The sequence below is a fragment of the Pseudomyrmex gracilis genome, unplaced genomic scaffold, assembly GCF_002006095.1.
Source record: "Pseudomyrmex gracilis isolate BER0280 unplaced genomic scaffold, ASM200609v1 scaffold_73, whole genome shotgun sequence".
Classification (NCBI taxonomy): domain Eukaryota; kingdom Metazoa; phylum Arthropoda; class Insecta; order Hymenoptera; family Formicidae; genus Pseudomyrmex; species Pseudomyrmex gracilis.
The window spans coordinates 406,942-419,084 of NW_018020657.1; the positions used below are offsets into that span (position 1 = coordinate 406,942).

The following is a 12,143-nucleotide window of genomic DNA, read 5'->3' on the forward strand; positions in this document are numbered from 1 at the left end:
ATATATTCTTTATTTTTAAGAATATATTCTTAATTTAAGAATATAGTCTTTTTCGATAGTGAGATATATATGTTTTTCTAGAGAGGCTTTTTATATTCTAATCAGTACATATTTTTATCAATATTACTATTTAGAAGATTTTTCTCTTAAAATAAGAAACTCTTCTTGGCGCCTATTTTAGTATAAAATATACTTAAATTAAGTGGGCTATCCCCAAAACAAGAAAACAATTTTTTCGGTGTATACAACGACAGAAACTATTAGCTAAAAAGAGAAATTTACATTCAAGGTGCAAGTAAAATTGAAATTGTTATCCTTCTCTTCGCTAAAAAAAAAAAAAAAAAACTAAGAATAAGTTATGAGTGCATTATTTAAACGTTTGTTTCACAGTTCACGACAGAGAATTCAAATTTTACGCGCATTTACTCTTAAGCAAGAGATAAGATATTATTAAGTATCCCGTGTAAACCGTAAATAAATATAAAGCTCTTTTGTTACAGTAATCTTTTCAACGAAATTTTCATGTCCGACACCTACGCACGAAAACAAAGACCGTTAGATTGTCTTAGGTGTAATTGCAATTTGACGCTCTAATTCGCGCGAGAGAAACCGCAGCGAGAGCGCGGCGAGCGATTATCTTCTTGAAAATGGACGCTAATAGCTCGAGGTGCGAGTCGCCAGCACGTGGCCGTCGGTAATCTTCATTAGCCGCGGCAGAAAAGAAGACGCGGTAATTAATGTCGTAAGATAACTCGAAATAAAATTTACGCGTCACGAGCAGGCGGCGGCGTTGAGCCGCGAAGCTCATTTTGCGCAACGCGAAAGCTGCGGTCGCGTCTTCCGAAGCGATTTAATCGTTAAGCGAGCGAAAACTCCGATTTGAAATAATAAATTTGCGAGCTTCCGACTACGCTATACTCTTTGTTATTCGCAATTTTTCACGAGCCACGGTCGAGACCGGGTAGGATTTGTTTTACAGATAAAATTAGTTCGCGAAAATGAGGTGCAAAACGAACCGCAATATTGCGCGCTGTTTATAAAACTCAGTTCTGTTTAAGCACTAAAATAAAATTTAATTATTTTGTATATGTATACACACACACACACACACACACACACACACACACACACATACATTCCGCACTCAACGAGATGCGAAATGAATACGCAACTTGTAATTTGAAGAATATATTGTCGGCTGTGATAAATATAGTATATAAGTTGATATTCTTAATGTCGTCATGACGCAATACGTCGCGCGGAACTTCACGTTACGCTTTTCAACGCGAAATGTATTTCGAATGTAATAAACGCATTTAACTTCGTAAAGTTTATTACGCCTCGTTGGATGGTCCGAATAATTATCTCACTCTCGTGATCCTATACTCTTTCTCGTTCGTTTGCGATGTTTCCGAAGACTTTGAAATTGTAATTAATCTGTTGTATGCAAAATGTTCGCGGCCGAGATCACATGCGCATGACGATGATCGGGAAAAGCTCGAGGATCGTTCCCGACGCTTGTACTGTATTGCAATTACGTTTTGAAAATTTGATTTCAAAGAATTTCACGCTTTTTAAGCTCTTTTTAGATTTTCCAGCTTTTTCAGACCGGTGAATAAAAACTACAAGCTTGAATATTTATGAAAAATACATTTTAATCAAACATTTTGTTTTATTTTTCTATTTGGACTTTCGTTTATTATTTACAGACTTGGTTGCAAGAAAGTTTTGGAAAAAAAAAAAAACCTTTTTGCGCTGCCGCGTTCGCAGTTTGATTTAATTAGATTTTCTGCGCAGCGTACAACGAAAAGTACAGAAGCGGCACAAATAGAAAACCGAAAAAAAGAAGGAGAAATCGCGACACATCTCAGTCGTCGTCGGTAACGATCCTCTATGCGTTTCGCATGTTCGCGACGAGTTCGCCAATTGGGTCAAATTCTGCTGAAAGAAAAGTCAATCAAATATATATATATATCGTTGACACATATCTCTTCCCGTAGAATGTGACCTAATTGACAGTGAATGGGTGCAAAACTGTGAACAAATTTATGTTTCTTCCAAGCAAGTAAAATATTCAGCAAAAAGTAAACAATTTACAAACGCAATTTTTTAACTTGCACAAATGTCTGTCTTTTTTAAAAACATATACACAAATTTCTTTTATTAAGCGTTTCTTAATTAAACACTACATCACATTTTTACGAGTTTCCAAATGTGTACACCGAAAAAATTGTATTCTTGTTTTGAGGATATCCCACTTACTTTAAGTATATTTTATACTAAAATAGGCGCCAAAAGAAAAGTTTCTTATTTTAATCTTATTTTAATTTTATTTTAAATCCTCTAAATAGTAATATTGATAAAGAATATATACTGATTAAAATATAAAAATCTCTCTATAGAAAAACATATATATCTCACTATCGAAAAAGACTATATTCTTAAATAAAGAATACATTCTTGATATTGAAATATCATATATTAATTATATTGAAATTATATAATATTATATTAAAATTATATAAACTATATTGAAATTAAGAATATATTCTTAAATAAAAAATATATTCTTAATTTCGGAAGAATATCCATGTAAAATCTTTAAGAAGATTTTTTAAGTATAAAATCTTAAATAAAGAATTCTTAAATAAAGAATATATTCTTAATTTTTCGGAAGAATATCCATCTAAAATCTTTAAGAAGATTTTTTAAGTATAAAATCTTCTACTTACGAGAATATAATTTTTTCGGTGTAAACTAGACGTAAAATAGTAATTAGAGTTTGAACTATTATTCCATTACATACATATGAAGTAAATTTTTTTACTATTGAAAGAATTTATTTAATAATCGAAGACGTAGCGAAATAAAGGGAATTCCGGCAAATATGTTTTAAAAAAGAATCTTTATCGTCAAAATGCACCAGAGTGTTTTTGCACACAATATTTTGCACCCTTCAATTGGCGAAACGCGTGTCGATAAACGGCGAAAGGTGTGTGTGATGAGATGTTATGAAGTTACAAATAACACCGATAAAAAGGAAATAAAAAAAAAAAAGAACTGAAGAGAAGAGACGAAAGAGAAAAACGACTCACCCAACGACGGTGTCGTGTAGTCCCAACTCTCGGAATCGTTCTTGTAGACGTTGAGCTTTGTAGGCTGGAAAAGATAACAGACAACGATATTTAAAATATCGACTTGAAATATCACAGAGAAAATTGTTTTCTTTTTTTTTTTTTTTGTTTTTTGCGCGCGCACGTCAAAGAGCAACGTTCCTTGACTTAAAAGTGTCATCAAAATAGAATGTAATAAACATAAAAAATAGTAAAAGAAAAAAACAAAAATATTATTTTACTATAATCAATCACAGGTATTATTGTAGAAATATTGTGGATTTAAATATTTATATATCGAACACTATCTCTCGCACAATATTTCGACAACTAACGAATAAAATTGTTTTCACATAGATATCAAGTCTCGATAATTTCACTCGCAAACACATTTTATATGTTTCAAACGAATAATACGTATATACATTCGGTCGACGTGCACCCGGCTCCGTTTATTAAAACAGTTTCATATCCGTGGCAAACGAGAGAAACCTGGTGTACGTGAGAAACAGTATTATATCCACAACTCAATATCTATCTCAATTTTCGAAGGTACTGCGCGCGCTTGTCGTATCCTCCTCCTCTTCGATTACAGCAACGGAATAGGTCCGCGCGCTTGTTCTCGGTTTGCCTAATGAATACTTCGTCGAATCTCTCGGGCATGGGAGGACTAACTTGATTAGCTTAAGTGACGCAAATCCCCGGGTGTTAAATAGAGCAGTTTCTCTCCGCGGGTTTCTCTCGCGCGTGTGGTACTTGCGGAGTTCTCTCGTTCGGCGAAAGCTGCACATATAATCGATTCGGTCCTGGCCGTGTGTGTGTTTTGCGCTCGTTGGCACCGCGCGCAACAAAAATTCACGTTTCGTACTATAAAGCGGAGAGGATCGTAATATCGTTCCGATATACACGCGGGCGTAGCTAGCTGTGCACACAGAAACGCTTCCTGCAGCAGCGCTTTCAACACCATAAAAACGTCACGCTTCAGGCTGAATAACCGCCTCCGATATATCTTGCCGTCGCGCGCGTCCTCTTGTATAATAATAATAATAATAATTTCACGAGGTAAAACCCTCGAGCGGAGAAAGTAAAGCGGAGCAGACAAGAGAGAAACGCACCGACTCGGCTTAGCTGCGTTTACCGATTGCGCACCGAGCGGAAAAAAAGTTAACGCCGCGCTGTCTGCAATAAGTCGTCGCGTTCCAGCGTCGCTGTGCTAGGGTAGAGAGCCGGGCCCCTGTTGCAGGCAGAGATCCGGCGCATTCGTGTATCTTGAAACAAGCTTCGCAATTGAGTTTCTTGCTATAATGTACCGTATAAGGTTAAGGTATATATATACGACGACTTTTCACGTGATATAACTTTGAGGTCTTATACCATAAGGAAGGCTTTAAGTCACGTCAAGAGAAATATAAATTTTTGACCTGTCACGCACAACTCGGCAATCCGTTATCGCGTTGTTTTACCCATCTGCAAAGTCTGTTCTAATTTTTCTTTCGAATTTTTTTACAAGCGACGATCAAAGAAAAAGATATAACACACGAAATACATATACGTAATTTCAATAAAATTCTTTTCCTACGAGATACAACACCGAAAAAAATTGTATTCTTGTTTTGAGGAGATATCCCACTTACTTTAAGTATATTTTATACTAAAATAGGCGCCAAAAAGAGTTTCTTATTTTAAGAGGAAAATCCTCTAAATAGTAATATTGATAAGAATATATACTGATTNGAATATAAAAAGCCTCTATGGAAAAACATATATATCTCACTATCGAAAAAGACTATATTCTTAAATAAAGAATATATTCTTAATTTAAGAAGAATATCATCTAAAATCTTTAAGAAGATTTTTTAAGTATAAAATCTTCTACTTACAATTCTTAAATAAAGAATATATTCTTAATTTAAGAAGAATATCATCTAAAATCTTTAAGAAGATTTTTTAAGTATAAAATCTTCTACTTACAAGAATATAATTTTTTCTGTGAAGTGATTGAATATCAGGTTTTGTTTTTTTTTTCCACAAAATGTTCCGGTTTTCTAAGTTCAACCAAATTAAGTCTTTTATTTAATATTCGATAGATGTGTTAAGTATTGCGAGACAAACTCCAAGCGCCTCGGTGGCCCAACAGGGAAGGCGACGGCCCGGAAAGTCGGAGATTCCAGGTTCGACTCCCAGGCTGAGTTTTTTTCGCAATATTTTAAAATTATTTAGAAGGATATTCGGGGTCCTTCATATATATACGTGTGATGCAAATCCAGCATCCTATATGGAGGAAAAAAAAAATTATTTCGACGTATATATGTGTATACATATATATATTTTCAAGCACATTCTCCGCATAAGATCCTGCAAACGGCTCCTACAACCGAATTTATTTCACTCATTTGTTTAAGTCTTTTATTTTCAATTTTTTTGCAATCATTTAGACTTCGCGCTGTCAAGTGCAGATATACGAGAACGAGAAAGCAGAAGAGGCTGTCGGAGATGTGATTGAAAGTTTTGATTGCTTGCGGAAAATATAGAACCGATTCTCTGTTAAAAGGAATTCAGCGTAAAAAAAAAAAAATCCAAAGAAAGAAAATCAGACGTCGTTGTCTCGCGAGGCAAGAGAACGATGCGCGATTCTTTCGCAGTTAATCACGTTTAAACGAGCTAAATGCGCAAACACGTTCGTGCGGAATGCGCGCCAACAATAGCCACGTCTGCTGTCTGAAATGTTAAGCAAAATTTAACCACCTCATTTTTTGTCGCGTGACTCGCTTTTATTAGAGAGAGAGAGAGAGAGAGAAACTCACCTCCAACATTTCGCGAAAACCCAAAAAACTTCTCAAATGCTACGAAATTAATAAAGTTTTTTTACAAAAACAAAAATTCAAATTTTCACTTAGCGTTGTTATTTTTATATTATTTTGGAAAGTGTAAGATGAAAACCTTTTTTTCAATAATTTTTCATCGCCAACTCGCAAAACAAGGTTCCCTGTTCCTTGGATTACAAAGGGTTCTATTTCCGAGCGCAATCGATCGATGCGGCTCATTGCACGTGCAATTTCTGGGCAATCTTGCCGCAATTTACAGGGAGTTTCAGTTACATATATATAAGCGAACCCATTCAGACGATATAACACAATATGCAAGTTCGTTTGTGCGGAAGTTTAACGAGTTTTCATGTAAACATCGCACACTTCGCTGTAAAATACTCGCCCGCTGTAAAATATTGGAACGCGCTATATATATTTAATGTAAATTTTTTTCCACGAAAAGGAGAAAAATGCGTATTATCATATTTTTAAATTCGCGGAAAAGACTATTTGTAGGATTAGTCAACGGTCTGCGTGAGAGACAATGTGTACTCTCTCAAAAAGCTCTCTTCGTGCGAAATTTTCCGAAGCTTAGATTGCCAACCCTACCAGTTGTTGAAGTCGCTTTGAAGTTGGGCGCGAGAATTATTCAACAGGATGCAATCCTGATGTACCAGAGCTGGTACACTATCTCTCTCTCCCCCACCTATCTTTCAGGTTTAATCATTTCCCCAGTGTGTGCACATCCGATGCAGAAGGCCTGACCTGCGCATCCTCCCGCGCACCGGAAGAGTGAAATTAGTTCCTCTTTATTGCGCCTAGGTGAGAGGTAATGTCGTTTACTTCGTCTCGACGTTACTCGCCCCCCCCCCTCCCCCGACATTAATCCGAGTAGAAAGTAACTTCGTACCTCATTGCGTCGCACTTGTAAATAGCGACAAGAAGTTGTCCGGACATGGCCGAGGCTTTATAACTCGAATATTATTACCTGAGAATGCTCTCTTTTCGCAAGTAAGTTTACGTAAATATTTCTCGGAGAAAACATGTGACTATAATATAAAGAATATAATATATTAGGTCTAACGGAAAGTTCTGTCCGTTTTTGGAATAAAACAAAATACAAATTTTTCTGAATTTTTCAAAAATCGGATATACAAATTGCCCTCACGCTGGCAAGAAATCATTAATAATAATGGCAATATTATATTATTTAGTCAAGTTTATTGACGGTAAGAAAAATTTGTATTTTGTTTTATTCCAAAAACGGACAGAACTTTCCGGTAGATCTAATATATTTTTACTCCAAAAGTAAATTGTTGCTTAATAGGTACGTAATTCGTAAAGAAAACAATTTCATTTGCCCCGTACATTGCACGTGCTCTGTATAGTTTTTTTTTTTTTTTATATAATTCGCGATAAATTTATATGTATATATCAGAAATAACAAATTATTTTAAAAAATATTTCTGAAAGAGACTCGAAGACTTTTTAAGTCTCAAAGACACATATTCAGAGACTTGCTCCCGCTCTCCGATGTCCATAATTCAGAAGAGGAACTCTTCGCGCGGATATGCAGCGGCAAATGGGACGGACTTTGCGTGCCGCAATTGCAGCCTCGCCCGGGAAAATTATTAAAGCCGGAAGATAAGACGGCGCTATGTAGCGGGGCGTAGTTGAATAATTCAAGCGACTCGAAAACGCTAATTTCACCGGCAGAAGAGAGAGAGAGAGAGAGAGAGAGAGAGAGAGAGAGAAAACGAGAGAAGAGAGAGAATGTGCTCCGCTTAACCTATCTCGGAGCACCTCATTTCGTCTGACGACGGAGGAGCCTCTTTTTTTTATTGGATTTCGGACATTGAGTTAAGCATTTTTTTTAGAATAACACTGCGGCCGGATTCCGCTGCGGCATTAGCGGCTTACAGCCAGAGTTGATTCGGAAAATGACTTTAAAAGACTGACGACATGCAATTTTTATTTCGCAACGAAACAATAATTGCAAGTTGGTTTCCTATAAAACGTACGTTGGAAAACCATAATTTGCAATATGATAACAATATAAAAACGCGAAGTACCTTCACGTGTGTGTGTGTGTGCAGATTTCTTCTTTTACACACATCCACCTACAAGATTTTCTTTTTTATTAAACTCAGTTCGGAAAGTATATAGTCAACGGATTACTTTTGCCCGTGGCGTGGAAAAATTCCGGTTGGTCTTGAATGCAACATTTCAGCTGGGGGATGAGAAAATGTAAAACTGCAATCGGAGGTTGTAAGTTGCGGTGACACGAGAAAGCTTTTTCGAATCAGGAGGAATATCGTTCTCTGTACAAACTGTCATGTTGTAGCGAGTTACTCATCTCTAATCCATATATGTATATATATATATGTATATATAACACGTATCCATATATGTATATATAGACGTATCCGTATATAAATGTGTGAATATAAATTATACATAGATATCATATATATATATATTCGTCGCACTGAGAGTACGTATTCATATGTGCGCTCTTATTGATCCTAATCCTAGTGACAAGTTCAGTTCAAAATCAATACACCGAAAAAATTATATTCTTGTAAGTAGATTTTATACTTAAAAAATCTTCTTAAAAATTTTAAATGATATTCTTCTGAAATTAAGAATATATTCTTTATTTAAGAATATATTCTTTTTCGATAGTGAGATATATATATGTTTTTCTATAGAGGCTTTTTATATTCTAATCAGTATATATTCTTATCAATATTACTATTTAGAGGATTTTCGTCTTAAAATAAGAAACTTTTTTTGCCGCCTATTTTAGTATAAAATATACTTAAAATAAGTGAGATATCCTCAAAATAAGAATACAATTTTTTCGGTGAATATACTCGAAAGGTACACTAATTAATTATATTTATAAAATATGGCGCCGATTCAAACGCGAACGAAATGTCAAAATAAAAAATTGCAACATTAGATAAATGTTTTAATGATAAAGATGAAAAAGAAAAAAATACATTTCGAATTTTATTACACCAAAAAAATTATATTCTCGTAAGTAGAAGATTTTATACTTAAAAAATCTTCTTAAAGATTTTAGATGATAATTCTTCTGAAATTAAGAATATATTCTTTATTTAAGAATATATTCTTTATTTAAGAATATATTCTTTATTTAAGAATAGAGTCTTGTTCGATAGTGAGATATATATGTTTTTCTATAGAGGCTTTTTATATTCTAATGAGTATATATTCTTATCAATATTACTATTTAGAGGATTTTCCTCTTAAAATAAGAAACTCTTCTTGGCGCCTATTTTAGTATAAAATGTACTTAAAGTAAGTGGGATATTCTCAAAACAAGAATACAATTTTTTCGGTGTATTTTTTCAACGAATCATGCCGAATTTACGAAACTTGTGCAATTTTAAGAGTCACCACAAGTTCTTCCGACTTTTTAAATCAATTTTTGAGAGATTTTATGCGCATACACTATATAAAAGAACATCGGTAAATTTTTTTTTATTTTTCTATTACATCTAATCGTAAAAATGCAGGACAGCTCGCGTGTACAGCTTATTTTTTGTGAGACTTTAAACTGTGAGATATGTCACGCAAAAAAAAAACTACAGTTTTAACTTTTATGTGTGTAACGCTCTGGAATATTCTAGAAAAATAACGATGTAATTCTGAGCATTATGAGATTGTGCGAAAAAATTATACCGGTTGACAGCGAGATGTCACAAGTTGCGTTAAAAGTATAGTATCTATTTACAAAAAGAATATAAAATATGTATACACACAAAATGTTTGCAAAATTAGGATTATTGTGCGAACTTTTATTTTACATCTAAAACTGTTTTAAATCGCAGTACGCTAGATAACGCACGACAATGCAAAATAGCAAAACTTTATCTTTATCCTTCTCTTGTAGAATATCTCAGCAACAATAAAAATTACTCAAACAAGTACGAACTAAAAAATTAGAAGAAATCTTGCCAAAATCTGAAGTTGCGGATCCTATAGAATGGTTTCATTGGCTGAATTCATATCGCGGAACGGAGAACGCGGAAAGCATGGCCCATTGTTTCTCGTTTGAACGTCGCTCTTGCGAACGAGCCAACCGAAATCTTATTGATCTGCGAATCAGACAGCGTGTTACTGATTTATGATCGGTTTGGTGGGAAAAAAAACGTAAAAGCGGTATATCGTACCGATACCTCCGCTCTGTTTTCGTTGCGTACGCGTATCAATAACCGCTTTTTTCACTTCTAACTTGCTTTTTTTTTTTTTTTTTTTTTAACAGATTAAAAACTCCGTGACGAAAATGCGGCGATAAAAAATCCTTTCAAAAAACTTTCAAAGCTTAAAATCTAGCGTAAAAAAGCAGAACAATGTCGGAAATAATAAAACGTGTTTCATCGCAAAATATTCGCGCGAAAAGAAATTGTTAACTCTATTTCTTTTCAACGGAAAATAATTTTTTCTATAAATACACATACCATTTTCATATTATAAAATAATTATAAAAAATAAGTTATTTCCTGTGAGAGATATTTTTAAAAATGTCAACAAATAAAAGAGTGAAAAATTAATTAAAAATTATTTTGTTTTCTCTCTCGCGCGCGCTTATGGAGCTTATAGCATTTTTTTTTTTTTTTTTTAATAACAAGAATTTATTCACGTGCCATGATTGCGCCCCGTCTCGATTGTTCGCGATATCTATTTTGCAATTTTCGTTATACGGTCGTGCGTTTTGCTGTAAGTAGCGCGAAACGCGAAGGCTGCGGAAATGCAGATGCAGAAGACGAAATTCCGATTCCATCAAATAAAGGAAGACGATACCGTGCATCAGGTAAGCTACTTCGCGAGACCTTGCGGGCATAATCTGCTTCGAGTTTTGCCACACACGCATCCGTGATACGCGACACGTAACCAACGCGCGCGCGAGTTGAACTTCCGGCAAATGGGATTCTTCTTTTGCCGTCGCGAAGCCGTCGTCATAAAGTTCCGATAGCTCTTTCCATCTTTACGATCCTTTCTCTTATCTTGTATGTGTGACCTCTTTTCTTTGGCGAACACAAAGAACGCGGCCAACTGCGCAACACCGAACAAAGAGAATTAACGCCAGAATTTAGAAGCTTTTGCACAATGACAGATATTAAAATTTTCTTGCACCAACTTATATAATCGTTTGAATCTCCATGATATTCGTGTTTTTTTTTTTTTTTTTTTGAGTTGCGCGCGCAAATATTACAAAAAGTAGAGTTTGTTTTTAATCCAAAGCGCGTGCATGTACGTAATGTATTTTACTTAACAAGAGAAAATACGTCAAATTGCGGCACACACACAGACACGCGCGCGCGCGCGCACGCGCACACGCACCAGATGTATGAGATAAATAATCGCGACGAAGAAAACTCGCGGGCAAACAAACAGTTGGTTTGTACCGATTAATAATAGAGAGAATTATTTATTAATTCACGGAAAATACACACATATATACTTCCGATATCAACAACAATAGCGGCGCGCGGCGGCGCGTATTTGCACGCGATAAAACGTCTAAGCGTGTCCATCACTCGAAGCACCTCCGACAGCTCAGGCAGGCTTGACGAGCGACGGTATATAAAATTCGCTTCCGATACCCCCTGTACCGATGCGCTTTTATCTCTCCCTCGTGAGCTACTTCAACGAAAAAAGCCCGGAAAAAAAGAAGAAAAACCCGAGGAAACACACGGCCGTCTCTTTTGTTCCGCGAGCGAACTTTTCCGCGACACGTATATATGCGCTTTGTCTTTCTTCTTTTTTTTTTCTTTTTTTTTTTTTGTTTTCTACGTCATTGACACCAAAAGTTTGCTCGCGGTTAACGAGCAGTAATCCGCTAGAACGAGAACTTTCCGTAATCGGCAAACACATTTATTTTGCGCGGTTTTATATATCTCGTTTCGATCGCTCTATATATATATATATGTTTATCTCTCTTTATCTGTTTCATGTTCTTATTTCGTTAAATGTAACAACAAATATAACAACAAAACATGAAAAATAAAAAAATACTGTTTAAAAAGTATTGAATTTTAATGCGTTCACCGAAAAAATTATATTCTCGTAAGTAGATTTTATACTTAAAAAATCTTCTTAAAGATTTTAGATGATATTCTTCTGAAATTAAGAATATATTCTTAATTTAAGAATATAGTCTTTTTCGATAGTGAGATATATATATGTTTTT

General features: G+C 34.9%; 1 protein-coding gene across 1 annotated transcript in view; it reads right to left on the reverse strand.

Moving 5' to 3' along the window:
• LOC109854769 (heterogeneous nuclear ribonucleoprotein L) overlaps positions 1 to 12,143 on the reverse strand; it is a 186,729-nt gene that overhangs the window by 54,305 nt on the left and 120,281 nt on the right. Inside the window, exon 6 of the mRNA XM_020428193.1 lies at positions 3,096 to 3,159. Within this exon, the coding sequence (XP_020283782.1) occupies positions 3,096 to 3,159 (64 nt within the window). The remainder of the gene's footprint in view (positions 1 to 3,095; positions 3,160 to 12,143) is intronic.